Genomic DNA, 14,844 nt, shown 5'->3' with positions numbered 1-14,844 from the left:
CCCCACTTTTTTTCTCAACCTCACTTATACTATAGGAAATGTTAATTGAAAGCCTGGTTGCCCCCCCCCCCCACTTTTAGTGATGTACCGAAAATGTAGCATTAGAATGGGTACTAGAAGTAGTTGACACTGAGAAAAAGTTTAACCCCCCCCCCGAAATAAGATATTCGACTTTGGGCAACTTTTCCTTTTTTTTTTTTTTTGCTTGTCAACTTTTTCATGCAAGTAAAAAAAAAATTTCTCTACCTGGCCCCCCCCCCCCCACTTTCAAAAACGATGCTACGCCACTGTTAGTAATCTTACAAACAAGGAGGCAAACACCTTGAGAGGGAAATGTAGCTGAAGAAATTAAAGAACATACTAATTATCATAATTTAAAAATTGTTTTCTATATAAATCTATTCTTTAAAAGGTCTAACATTTCCAATGTCTGTGTTTTTCGATAAAATGCTTCTTGTTTATCGTTCGAACTAATAATAAACTGTTTGCCTTCACTTTAATTTGGTCCCTAAGTCAAAGAAAATGTAAGTGTCCCTGAACTCGGAATTGGATTTTTTTTTCCAAAGAGCAAATGAAATCTCATAATTAATTTTGTACAAGTTTTTATTGATAATAACATTATGTAACAAAAAGGCAACAATTAATGATCGATGTATATCTGTAGTACAGTTAATATAAGCTTACACGTATAACAAAATATCCAATAGTATATGACGAAACATATGAAACGACATCACTGAAGTGGATTGTCAATGGAGATGAGCAACCTATGTGGCTATGGAAGCACATTGTACGTAATTCTTGTCTGTGAAGTTGAACCTCGGAAATGGAAATAAATATCATGGTAAATGCACATTATTCCTCAACATTCCTTCTGTACTGAATAGTCAACTTTTCTTTCTTAAATAATCCTACATATGGGGAATACAGATTTCCCCGTGTCAAGTTATTTCTAGTTATACAATATGGTGCTTTAGCCACTATTTAAATAATATCAACAAATTATACGTCTTATATGTGTTTATATCGTTTTTAGCACTATCATAACTTTCTTCATCCGGTCTCACTTGCACACCGGAAATACGACACTACGCATGCGATCTGGTCAGCGACTCGCTGTGAACTTGGGGGATGTTCACGATTAGTTTGGCACTAAACGGTCGATAGTCAACCTATCACAGATTTTTTTCAGTCATATCCAGTTTGTGTTCATTTTTTTGCTGTCTTTTTAACAGCCGTTTTCTCGGTCGTCTTTTTGGGAGATGTCTTATTGACGATGCGTTTAATGATGGAGCCCTTGCTATTTGTGGTTATGGACTCTTCACCACTCTGTTCTGCCACTGTGGCGAGTCCGCCATGAGAGTCGGATTTAGGAGACTTTACAGACGATTCTGGTTTGACCTTGCTTCCACCGATTCTACTCATAAATGATTTTGTTTTACTTTCCGCTTTTAAAGTTTCCTTCTCGGGAATTGGATCCTCATGATATACCAGTTTATTCGCGGAACGCTGTGGAAGTCGAAGACTCCCGTGTCTAGTTAGAGGTGACGCCGTGGAAGATTTCGTTACGTTAGCTGACTTAGCTCTGTCCGCTACAGAAGACGGCGTAGTTGTAGGCTTTGGAGCTGGTGTTGTTTTCGTAGATTTGGGCTTTGAATTTTCATTGTGTTTTACTGAAGTTACGACTGAGGCGGGTTTTATTGCTGGTTTGTTAGCGGATGAAGCAGTTCTCGGAGGTGGAACTGGTGGGGGTGTATCACTGGTTTCTTTTCGAGCTTGAGACGAAGCAGTTGGAGACATAAATGACCGCCTAGGTGCTTTAGAAGTAGTAGTCGAAGAAGGTTTCGCCGAATCTACGGGAGATGTTCCCAAAGACGGTCTCGACGATTTTGGTAGACGCAATGACTGGGTTCTGGAAAATCCTTTGCTGGGCGAAGAAGAAGCAGTGAGACGTGCCGTCACGCTTGCAGCAGTTTTGGATGGGGAGGTGTGAGAAATATTATGATGAGCTGGAGTTGTCGGCCTTGAAGACCCGTGAGCTGGCGTCGTAGGCCGAGATAAAGGATGAGGCGTCGTTGAACGTGAATTTGGTTGACTGACATTAGAGGAAACTTTTCTCTTTGGACTGGTCTTTGCATGAGTTCCACTTTCGGAAATGCCAACAGAAGATGCAATACTCGTGTTTGATTCACTTGTGCGAGATTTGTTGAGATTTGTTGTGCTTTTTCTCGCAGTTTTGGTTCGGTTCGAGTCTGATCCAGCAGAACCCGGACGTCCTCTAGTTGTACTGCTTGCAGTATTACGCATATAACTCGGAAGTTCCTTTGTCTTATGGGACAATCTCTCCACATTCTCAGGGGTAGCCAAAGGAGCCATTTTTATTGACGAATCAGAGCTTTGAGATTTGTTTTTCACTGTATTTTCGAGGTCAATATTCTCGCTCCAGACGTCTTCCTTTGACGTGCCGTGGCCGCTGTCTGGTGATAAAGCTGAATATTCAACAGATGAGTCAAGGTTGGACTCCTTGTTTTGGTTTGTTGTGGAAGCAACCACAGCTTCTGTCCACGACTCCGTTCTCTGTTTACGGGCATCAAGCTCTGACTGCTTTTGTACAGTTTCGTCTATGATCTGTTTTGGGGGTACGTTCACATCCTCATGAGAAACACTCTTTGCAGCCTTAAGATTGAACAATTTTCGCGGGAATGTCGGGGTTAATTCCGATTCAAGTGTACTACTCAATGAGGTCCGCTGAGACACAGTTCCTGACATAGTTTCAAATCCTTCATCACGAGCACTGTCACTACTGCTGGCGTAACTACACCGAGATCCGATATCGTTCCTCACCGATGTAGAATCACTGCTGCTCTCTGACTTGTGATTTATAGGTAATCCATGATGAGAGCGAGGACTTCCTAGAGAATGAGTCTCAAAAGTGAACGAATCGTTTGTTTTTGTAAATCGAGGTGAAATAGGATTTTCTTGGTCAGACAGATTGTCATAGGCACTTTTGCGTTGTGTAGAACGTCTTTGTTTCCATTTCGACATGATTGCCATCGGTGAAACGTCAAATTCGTCTGCAGGTTGTACTTGAATGTTCAGTTTGTCCGATTGTGATGTTGGTGTATCTGTTATGGGGTTCTCTACAGAGTCTTGTGCAGCAGAGCTCCTACGTTTTTGTTCCGGGGAGGAAGCGTCCGCCTCGCTATAGGGGGTGTCACATCTGAGGGTTTCAGTCGATGTACTCGTAGATTTGATTGATAAACGACTAGAACTCTTGGGACTGTCACTTTTGGAGCTGGATGGTCTCCTCGGGGAGGACGTACCATCAGGAACGTTATCAGTATCACTGTCACTGCTAGGGAAATATTTGGCTCCTCTTTTACTTTCAGAATCAAGTCGCCCAGCACTTCGTCGGAATTTTATCTTTTCACCGTTCACAATCTGCAGATTAACAAGTGAAAAGCCTTCTTTTTCACTCACTGCCTTGCGGGCGACAGATTCATCGTACGATTTTGACCTGCTCATGCCATGTTCTTTCAGAGCTTCATCAACGGTGTCTTTTTGTACATCACTTTTCCAACGTCCGTCCGAGGCGGATCGATCTTTATCACCAAACCGTTTATTTCGAAATTTTCGATTTGCCGCCATTTTAGCTGCTTTGCTTAAATTTGATGAATCTTTTTTAGATTTCTTTTCAGTTTCTACTTTGTTTTCACTTAAAGCTTCGTTATTTTGCTTTGATCGACGGGGAGGCACTTCAGGGGGCGGCGGAGAACCTGGTTTTATATTTTCTATTTGCGGAGATTCTCCCGAACTTTGTGAGTTTTTCAAATTATTCACTTCAGTTTTATTTGAATGTAATGCCTGTTTGACATCATCGAGGGATAAATTGGATCGCTGTTTTCGTATTTTACGTTTTGCTTTCAATGCCTCACTTTCTCCGCCTGCATTTGAATCTTCCGATTTTGAAACAGGGGTCACTTGGGCTTGAACAGAGGTTTGAGAAGCGGACATTTCGCTTTCTGTCGCTTCTTTCTTTGATTCAGAGTCCTCTATAGCTTTGAGGACCTGATCTATGTCTTTTCTGTCCAAGTCACTCATCCAGCGCCGATTTAACTGTGTTTTCACAGAAACAGACACCTTTTGGCTATCATCAGATGCTTTGCCAGCATTTAGATTAGCGTTGTTGTTGGCGATTTCAAGTAAATGCTTGATTTCTGAGGGATCTAAAGTATTTCTTTTGCTAAGACGCCGAGCCATTTGAGTTCGGGTTCGTTCCACTGCGTTTTCAGATTCTCCCTGCACATCCTGCTGAGCTGCTTTTTCCAGTTCTCTTGTTGGCGTTTCTAGTCGCGATTTTTCGTCGATGATCGGTAAATTTCTGTTTACCTCTGTTGGTGTGATCCCAGTTCTCCACCTGGTTCGTTGTTCTTCTGACGCCTCCTCTTTTGGTTTGGTTGGTGTGATGCTTGGTTGTGCTTCAGGAGTGGGCGATGCTGAATCTTTTCTGCCCAGTTTTCTTTTGATTCTATCTACAACACTTTCAGTGTCCTTAGACTCATTGGAAGCTTTCGCGGAACTTCGAGTAGTTTTGTCATACATGCTCTTTGTTCGCCTGAATGGCACATCACTTGTGTCAAATTCATTTAAGACTGATTTTTCAACTACAGGTGTAGTAGAGCGTTTGATTTCATCAGATTGTTTAGAAGTATCCACATTAGGAGAAGGTGCACGTTCTCTCTCAAACACTTCCAGTAGATTTCGGTTTTCTTTTCTTTCCTGGCGTCTCCGACGGAGTGATCCGTAGCGCTCAAACTTAGGCTGGTCAGAATTGTCCTCGGGCTGTGTAAGAATGTTCATCAATGACTCATTTTTATTTGCACCCTCAGACTTTCTGAAGTCTGTCGCATCTTCAAGACTGCTACATGTACTTTCTGAATCAGCAAAGTCATCTTCTTCCTGTCTCTTTTTACTGCGCATGCTCCGTCTTCCGTATCCTCCTCGGACAAAGCCGGCCTTTGTGTCCGTGACATTGTCATTCCCATCAAGGTTTACTTTTTTAACTTTTGTTACTGAAAAGTTACTGTCCCCAAACTTCCGATTCGCGAATCCACTACGAACGTCAGCGAGTAACATGTCCACAATAGATCCATCGTCATTATTGGCATTGGCTGGAGTTTGATCAGGATTGGCTCGCACTTCAGCTGAAAACAAATATGATAAGAAAAATAAGTCAGTTTATTGCTTGGTAAGAAGTATTCATTTCAATATAAGGATTAAGTGATAAATTTTAGTTAACAACAATTACCTGCATTCTTCTTATTTCGTTCCTCTTGTTTTTGTTTCTCGCGCAAAGCTGACTTTTCTTCGTGTTTCTTCCTCTGTTTATTTTCCTGAATCATAAAAATGAGAAAAATATAGATCACTGTGATATAAACCAAGCGTACTAAATTACAAAAAAACAAATAAGTCTGTGCCATACCTCTATGGCCTTCTTGAATCGCTCACAGAATGTTTGCATCGTTCGGAAGGCCTCCTCCAGTTTGAATGTTTTGATATCCTCACAGAAGAAATCGGCCAGTTCATGTCGGAGACTCTCAATATCTTTCAAGTCTTCCTGCAGGTCGTCAATTTCTGATTTTGCCTCCTGTTCCAACGAAAAGAGAGAAATATTAAAATATCCAAGGAATTCAGACGCCCTGCTGCAGAAATCTGGATGAGGGATTTATTACCTGTAAGAAGTCGGAGATTTGGTCCCGGAATTCTTGATTGACGTTTCCCATTTGATCTGACAGATTCTTCAGTTTGTTGGCAAGATTGTTAATGTCAGTAGTCAAATTTTCCACGGAAGCTCTACAAAGATAAATACAAACATCATCATAATTATTTTTTAAACATACTTTTCCAAACAATTGCAATACATTATTTATATCTCTAATTATCTGTCATGATTTGATTGATTTGATTTTATCAGCACACTTACACAGAAGCGTCCTTCAGGTATTTCATCTCTTCCGTGAAGTTTAAGCAGTTAGGATTCTTTTCTTCTGCTTGCTAAAAATTTAAAAAATAGATTTTTGTTTTTACAATGTAGAATCGTTTTGCTTTCTCAAGTATTTAGATTTGCCGCTTTTTTCTTATTATTTTTTCTATAAAAGTATTTTTATAGTTCTCAAATTGAATTTTTTTTTTTTAGGAAATAAATTAAGATTCGAGAAAAACATAGACATATGAAATTACCATGACAACGTAATGCATGAGATTCATCCTTGGTTTATTGGCCCGTGTGTCTGTAAGTTTGATGAGGGATGAAAGTTTAAACCCAGCGGCATCGCCAATGCTGGAGTTTGCCTAGAGAAATTCAAATTATACATTTTTAAAAGCGTTCAGTCATAATTGTAAAAATATTTTTTTCAATGACAAAAACACATTTTGAAGGCACATGTTTATTATTGATAATTCGAAATCCAAAGCACAGTTTTAAAGGCTTGTTGATGTAAAATCTATGTCCTTCAGTCAATTTTCATTTGAGATTGTCCCCAAGCCTAATGTTAAAAAAATATATTGTCAAAAGGAATTTACAAATAACAAGTTTGGAAATGCACACCTTTTGTTCAAGAACACCGGGTGATTTTTTTCCCAACATCCATATACAATAATCACAAAACTCTGATTTTATTGAAATAGGATTAACTTCGAAAAGGAGAAAGGAAAACATTTAGTAGAGGGGGGCTTAACTTTTTAGGACGACGAATTGACCGTGAGATGGCTGTTTGGAGTGTTAGTGTAACTGCTTACCGCGTTTAAATAATTCCCTGCCAACAAAACTAGATAAAGCACTTCATGTAGTTTGGTATTTCCTTTAATATCTAAATAAAAGAGAAAAAATAAAAGGACACGTTTTATAAGTGGTTAAGCAGGGTGAAACATGATAATTCTATCCAAGATGAATGCATGCATTAGGCTAAGCGCCCATGATGCAGAATGCTATCAATTTCCTTTCGATTCATTTTTATTCAAGAAAGTAGTACATTTGTATTTCAAAATATGAACCTTTGGCGGCAAGGATAACAGCTTCTATTGCGGGGCGGATCCATTCCATATCGTTGGTAAACTCTTCTCTAATCAGCATACCTTCGATACGTATCCTATAACTAATTATTTCATAAAAAAGTTAATAGGGGAACAAATACATTTCCCTATTTATTTTACGATTTTACAAAAAGAAATAGCAAAAATAGATCAATTGAACATAAATCACTTACTGGGGAAGATCCATAAGGCACAATAGGAATTTTTCGGCACTTCCGAGCTTGTCTCGGTCACCTTCATAACTTCGAAGTAATTCAATCTATAAAAACAAAAATGAAATAATTTTTCAAAACAAATATAATCAATTTGTACATTTTTCTTTTATAAATCATCATAAATCTTTTTTTTCATTTCCACTAAGTACAGAAATTAACATAATTAATGCGAAAATACCGGCTTATGAATATTTCTTCTCTTTATTATATAAAACAATTAGTTTTACCTCGTCTGCGTACGGCATTATTTTCAAAAGTCCCCTGAGTTTCTCGGCACCAATTTTTTCACTCGGACCTTCTCGGAGAAGTTCTATAATTTCTTCGTTTGACATTCGGAACTGTTTTAAGGAGATATTGATATTCAGACTTCTCTTTCCCTCCAGTAAGTTTATCTACAAAGAATGGCGTGTTGTATAGTAAATAAGCTTTTATTCTTCTGCATATACATGTAGTTTGATTTTTTTATATACATAAATGAGTTTCTTTCTTGGGTTCATTTAAGGGCGAAATATTAGGAAAGGTTTTGGTCTTCAGACATACCCTATGATGCCAGCGTTAATTCTGACAAAGGAATGAAACTATTCCCAAATCAGGTATAAAATTAACAAATCAGGTCTGAAATCTCTGTCATAATATTTTTACACTACTTAACCACATAAAGGATCGTTAAACAACTTCAGATTTTTGCTGAGTTCATTAAGAGCTGTTATATATTTGTAACCTGATTACCAAGTACATGTAAATTTGTGAAAAAGTAAGAGGTGTTATTAAGTTCACGTAAATAAAGTTATGGCTATGCTGATTTTGTTGTTTATTTACATATATGTAATACACACATTCGAACACAGGTGTGTTGATATTTTCTTGACCATTACCTATTGGGGAGGAGTTGTTACGTGCGTGTTGACCAAACAATGAGACTAACTTCAGCATGAAAACAAGTTTTAGATCTAAATACAGTAAATATTTTTTTCACATTGACAAGCATTATAATTTTAAAAAGATAATGGAATTATAATGATAGAAAAAAAAACTACAAGGATTTCTGTGAAGTGTTATATTTCAAAATTCGGGCATTTAATTTGTTTGCAGTATCCAACAGTTTTTACCTATTGCAAATAAAGTAAAACACGAGTTTCTACAAATAGTGGCGGTTTTTCCATACCCATGATTTATGAATTCATTAACCAATAAAGACAAACAGAGTAAGAGAGCAATTAGCGTCGCTGACCGCTTATTTGCGATTCTCGACTCAACTACACTTCTAAAAACATATCCTAAAACTTGAACCAAAATATTGGGACTGTATCTTATAACAAAGGTGATTAAGAATAAGACAAGCGAGTCGTCATTGGGGGCTAATGGCAGAAACAATAAATAAAAAACGTGTCCCAATTCAACAACTCGGTCATATATTCATAAACGTATAATAGACAAAAAGTGTGTGTCAGTCGGTACACATATTTCCCAGTCAGGCCAGCTTCCTTCGTCAGAGGGTGAGGGACAAATCCTGTTTCCAAGGGTGACCTTACTGTAAAGAGACCTCCCCTTGAGTCGGGCTAAATACCCAGAACAATGCCATGGATCCGTGCTAAGTTGATCCAGTTTGATATGATGATAACACAGTGATAAAGTCTTTGATTAGAGGGCTACATGTGTTGTATTGTTTTTTAGGAATGCTATTGTCTTAGATAGCATCAGGGCTTTATCACAAGTAATTTTTTGTAGCAATTTGTGCAGGTGACTAATTGTCAAATCTGTCAAGCTAACCATTGCAATTGTCCCTATAACCTTGTTTACAATGCACGACACTCGATCATGACACACGAAATCCCTGCAGAGATCTTGTCATTTGACTACAAGGTTAATTATACCAAACTTACTGATACAATTGGAATTTCAAAGTAAAACGACACCCTATAATATTAAATTCCCTTACCTCCGTCAGTTCCCGCTTCCGTCTCTCCGAGAGATTTCCACCGACGACTTTTTCCGAGTTGTCGGGAGGAGCACTGATACTGAATAGATCCTCCATCTTATTGAAGTCCATTTCTTTCACATATCCATTAAATCGCTTCCCAACTGATTGCCAGATGTTGGGTTTTCCAGACATAACTTTACTGGCCGGAATTTTGCTCCATTGCAAAGTCCTCATTTTGGTTTTAGGTTTGGGTACATTTTGCTGAGGTAGTTTTACCTGAGGCGTAGCACTAGGAAATCGTGCCCCTCCCAAAGGAGGGGGCGGAGGGATCCCAGCGGGACCTCCCGGCGGAGGAGGGGGTGGAGGTATACCAGGAGCCATGGGTGGGGGAGGTGGTGGTGGGGGCGCCATTCCTGGCGGCGGCGGTGGTGGCATTGGGGCGGGGGGTGGCGGAGGGGGAGGTGCGTCTTTGGTTGAAACACTTTCTGTTGAGGTAAGATCTGTTAGAGATACATTATTGGACCGCCGTGGCGACATCACTCGTGCTCTTTCTCCATTGTGACAAGAGCATGTACAAGGTCCATCGACGGATTTTTCCCGCTTTCGATGAGAAGTCATCATTAGTTTCTGCGCATCCTCTTTGGATTCTATTAAGGTGGCTTTACACACAAGTTTTTCGAGAGTTTGCCATATTAATTCACTGTTAGAATCAGATGGATCAATTTTCAGCATATGCTGAAGCGTCGTCAGGAAGCTAAGCTCTTGTGGAGAATCACCGATCTAAAACAGAATTTAATATATAATTAAAAATTAAAACATATATAATTTAAGACTAAAAATTAATTAAACTTAGATAATATATAAATATTAACTCCAACATTACCATCCTGGTGTTCCGTGTAGTTGACATATCAGTCACATAATAATTCTTATTAACTAAAAACAACACTCTTATGGTGGTCTATATACACTAACCATAATCACAGATTAGTAACTGTCCATCGGTCAATCACATATTAATGAAAATCCGGGCTAGTTTATATTCCAAAGTGGATTAACCACGAAGTATTTTGTCAAAAGGAGTGTGTAAATCCGCTCAATCTACATTAACCTATTGGTCTAAAGATTGCTGTTCGTACGATTGCAATAAATATGGTTGTGCGTTTTTCTGTGACAATGTGGCCAGCACACTGCATGACTCGACATCGTCTACTTGTTTTTGTTTTTCCCCTCTCTCAGACAGGTGTCCCTTTGATGTTTTGTTTACATTATGTTTCATCCAGGTTACGTCTGTATCTCCGATAGCTGAGTTCACTGCTATCAGAAATTTTAAAGAAATCAAGCATTTGGTAGATGTTCCCGGAAAAGAAATTACATGTACTCCAGGATTTAAACAAAGAGATCAAGAGAAATGTCAAGATGAACAGCCCAAATTGTTTGAACAGAGCTGTTATAAGTCGTTTTCTTTCTCAAATATTTGTCAGCGGGGAACTGGCCAACATTCACACAGATCGCGCCAATGGAAGTTAAACTAGACAACCAATGGCAAACTTCGAACAGTGTTAAGACAACAGAATGCAAACAATATGGCGTAACGCGATGGGTTCGTGTCAGAATAAAAGCATATTGTAAAAATTAGTCTTGCTAATCTGTTTGTAATTAAATGTCTAGCTTATATTGCTATTTGCTTCTCGGTCACTAAGCATGCTAATTTTTCGTGACACTAAGGCGACTCCCCAATGATTCTGTGAAGAAGGTGCTAGACAGATGGATAATACATATACAAACATGACAATGTAATGTAGAAACCATTCTTTGCAAGTCATCATCACAACAGCTGTACAAGATCTTATTCCTTGTATGAAAAGATACCTTCAATGCATTATCAATAATATAACATATAAGCATTAAAAACCCCTTTTCCATGAGCGAATAATATATATTTCTGATTTTTGAATTTCTAATCCACAAACTAGTTTATTGTGATAACATATTAATGTCTTTTTTCTCTGTTGTTTTGTTTGTTTATTGTTTGTGGACTCCCACCTGATTATATATAGCGTGGAAGACATCTAGAGGGCTGTTTAGATCCACGCCCTTGGCCCCGGGCATCGCCTCCTCGTCCTCCTCGCGATGCTGATCGAACACATCTAGCTGTGTGAGCACGCTTTCTTTTTGCTCTTCTTTCCGCCTACACAAGGAAACACAAGATGTTACCAAACACAAATAACTGGATAACAACTAATGGAATAAAGTAATAACATTTTTATAGGGCGGCAGATCTTACTGTCAGGTGTACCACGCAGAAACAGTCATAATCGCAAGCATCGGAAAAAAAACTCACAATAATTATCAATCTGTCATTTCATAAGTGGGTGTCCCTTCTTTTCCTTGTACAGATTTTCCCAGCGAATTTTCGTTAACTTGATTGGGAGTTTATGAATTAAGAACCATTAATCTTGATAGCAGACAGGTATACTAGTATCCACGGATATCGAAGGATTAATTGTGCATGGAACAAACAACAATAGAATAAAATGTCGTTTTAAAAATGTTATCTATCATAGTTGTCGAACTGAATTCTTTACATGTGTTTGCCAATAAAGCAACATTACTGGTGTCTGAAGTAATCAGTTTTGGCTGCAGGTATTTTCTAAAGTTTCAGTTTGGAAGGAAATTAATTTAAGTGCAAAATTGCTGACAGGTTGAATTTTAAAACCCATTTTTAAATTACAAGTAGTCTTTTTACATAGATGAACTAGCTTAGCCCATTACCCACATTTATATCTTCCTTTGTTTGACTGATCACAGGAAATAACCTGAGTGAACAGAAGGAAAGAAATCTGTACAATATGTATAATTCTGGGTGTATTATGAAAAGTTGATGTAACGTGAACGCCTGACACCCTGTTTTATTCTCGTGAAGATTACGAGATAACACGGGGTTTTGCGCGATCTTCTTCTGGCCTGGATAATACGCTACAGTTGTTCTTATATCCTCGACAGATAATCTTCTCAAATATCAGAGGGAAAAATATCGTCTAACACATAACAAAAATCAGCAAAAGTTTTATAGTCAAACGGTTTGCTTATATTAGTTCCCCTCCAATCAACTGTAAGTCCCAAGACGACTTTACCCATGTAAATCATAAAAAGACTGTTTTTGCAAAAATAAACGTTTCTGTTGCGAAATTCATAATAATTTTAATATGCTTAAATTTAAATATACATGTACATCATAGATGCATCAGACCCCTTTCTGATGACTTATGATTAATCGTTTGCAAATTTCTGACAAAAAGCAGCCAAATATTCTGTACGCGCACTAAACATTCTGCTACCTATATGAACATTCTATGCGCTGCATAATCTTGGCCTTGATAAAACTTCAAACCGTGAACAAGTAGCCGTAAGTTATACTAGCTGGTCCGACCTATACCTTATACCGTCATGGCGGTTTGGTAGGGATAATCAATTTCAAGAAATAAATACTATACACACCCTTCTTATTCATATCAGATTTCGTCCATTCATAACTTTCTGACTTTACCCTTAAAAATTCTGTCCATGATTTTTAAAGCATGGTAAGTGATGCACGTAAAGTTTTAAATAAAGGCATTCAAGGCCAGACTTGTCTCTTAAAAAGCCCAAAATAGGAATCATATGATTTTGATAACCATGACAGAGAAAAATAGCCCCGGACAGTTATCCACGGATCAATTGAATTCTATTTTAACCAAACATGTGTAAATATTGCCAAAAAGAGCTTTTGAGGACTGGTCAAAAGGGAAAATAAACATTATTAAAAGCAGTCTGGAGAGCCCCCTCCCACGACAAACAGTTAGTCACTTCTAACCATAACGATCGCATACCTTGAAGGACATAAGTGACACAGCTCGCATCGGTACCAAAGTAAACGTTCACTTAAATCCATTGATGACGTCATTGGAGTTTTTGCACAAATCGAAGTTTTTGTTGTCTTGCAAGATTCAAATGAGGAGGAACAACAGAGAAAGAAGGGAGGTGATTTGCAAAATCAGCCAAAAGTAAAAGCAAATCACTATGCAGACGTCAATAACCATTTTGTGTCATTAATAATTCGTCAGCATGAGATGCATTGTCTCATCCTAGCCGAGAAGCAGATGTATACTACTCTTAGGAATGCAAAATTATTGCACATGGACAAAAAATGTTTCAGAATTGTATAAATTTTAACACATACAACCTTTGCAACATACTATAGGAGATGAATTAAGGATTTTTTTTAAAGACACGATTTAAACTTACCGTAATCTGTTTAAAATTTCTTGCAATCTTAAACCTGAAAATAAAATAAAAACTTCATTATTATAATTCACCTACGGGAAAATGTATTATCCCTTCATAAATGAGGAAGTATAAATGTTTGGAGATCAAATACGTTTTACTTACTTTAATAATAGGAAAAATTACAAATATAGTAATACGAAAAAAAAAATGTCAAAACAAGTTAACTAATTTTTCATGGGACCATGAACCCATCGCCAAAAATGACAAGTAAAATAATCCTCCAATGCTAGTAAAAAAAGATTACATTTTATTTCCCTGATGTCATTTTATTAGAGGACCTATTTACCTCCTAGCTTTCTAACATGTCAGGAGAAAGTGATAACGAGGAAGAAATCAGAGCAGATCCAGGCATTTTATAACTACCTGGCATAGGTAAACCTTTGTGACAATGCCCCTAATATTGCATTTTTGTTTTGGAGACCTAAGGCAAGTCATTGCACTAAATATTTATTAAAAAAAGTTAAAAATTCCACAGTCCACCACGGATTGCCGACATTCCTGGTCAGATTACACCTGGGTGCTCTTGAAATCTACCTCAAGTGTGTGTCGTTAATTCTCCGATAAATGGATTAATATCATTGTGTTAATTTCAGTTGGAAATGTTTTTCATTTTGGTGGCATGTGTTGAAGTTGGTTTTAAATTAGCTTTAAACGCCAAAATTAATTGAATGTGTAAACCTGTTGAGATTAAAATGTGTAATGGTTTAAGGTTGTATAATAGTCTCACTCAATTAGCGCACCTTTCCATTGAAACGATGCAACAAGAGCTCTTGGTCTCTCTGTTCCAAAATTTGTAGTTGAGAACTTCATTAAAGTTATACAAAAGAAAGATGAGGGTGATATCATGACCGTTAAATTAAACGACGACTTTACATTTAATAGAGGTGTGAGAAGTCACATTATGCAGTTAAAATGGTTGCAAAGACGGAAAGTGGGGTATATAATAGGAAGCTGCTTGACCTATTGACGTTTTGTGCAATGTTAGAGAAGTAGAAAAATTATATACAACCCGAATGTTTATATAAACTACAGGTACGAGGTCCTCATAAAAATCACGCCGAGTTAGATGACTCACACACTGCCCCTATCGGGTATACTTTGTGGAATTTTACAACTGTGTTTGCACCAGAAAGGACCCTCTTGTTGTTGAACAAGGTTTCTTTGATGCAGAGAACCGACAATGTGCATTTTTGGGGTGTCTTTGTAGAAAGAGTCTATTGTCTATGTTTCATGTCTTAAGTGCACTACAGTCGGGAACCACTCGTATGTCCCCTGCCTCTGTATTGG

At 37.9% G+C, this 14,844-nt stretch overlaps 1 protein-coding gene across 5 annotated transcripts in view; it reads right to left on the bottom strand.

The window, feature by feature from the left end:
• Nucleotides 1-585: 585 nt before the first annotated feature.
• LOC134239030 (formin-J-like) overlaps nt 586-14,844 on the bottom strand; it is a 93,570-nt gene continuing 79,311 nt past the window's right edge. For 4 of the 5 annotated variants that reach the window (XM_062721169.1, XM_062721168.1, XM_062721166.1 and 1 more), the window contains exons 11-22: nt 11,275-11,362; nt 9,247-10,008; nt 7,535-7,699; nt 7,266-7,351; nt 7,054-7,154; nt 6,799-6,869; nt 6,241-6,351; nt 5,984-6,054; nt 5,733-5,853; nt 5,483-5,647; nt 5,309-5,393; nt 586-5,204 (exon numbers count right to left, since the gene is read on the bottom strand). In XM_062721169.1, coding sequence (XP_062577153.1) covers nt 1,210-5,204; nt 5,309-5,393; nt 5,483-5,647; nt 5,733-5,853; nt 5,984-6,054; nt 6,241-6,351; nt 6,799-6,869; nt 7,054-7,154; nt 7,266-7,351; nt 7,535-7,699; nt 9,247-10,008; nt 11,275-11,362 — 5,821 coding nt within the window. In that variant the 3' untranslated portion in view covers nt 586-1,209. Of the gene's footprint in view, nt 5,205-5,308; nt 5,394-5,482; nt 5,648-5,732; nt 5,854-5,983; nt 6,055-6,240; nt 6,352-6,798; nt 6,870-7,053; nt 7,155-7,265; nt 7,352-7,534; nt 7,700-9,246; nt 10,009-11,274; nt 11,420-13,515; nt 13,550-14,844 lie in introns of all 5 variants that reach the window. The other variant, XM_062721171.1, reaches the window with a different exon arrangement.

Source organism: Saccostrea cucullata, unplaced genomic scaffold (genome assembly GCF_032062105.1).
Source record: "Saccostrea cucullata isolate Sc308-1 unplaced genomic scaffold, CSIRO_AGI_Scuc_v1 ctg149, whole genome shotgun sequence".
Classification (NCBI taxonomy): Eukaryota; Metazoa; Mollusca; class Bivalvia; order Ostreida; family Ostreidae; genus Saccostrea; species Saccostrea cuccullata.
The sequence above is the reverse complement of the archived record's forward strand: the minus strand, read 5'-3'. Positions and strand labels throughout refer to the sequence as shown.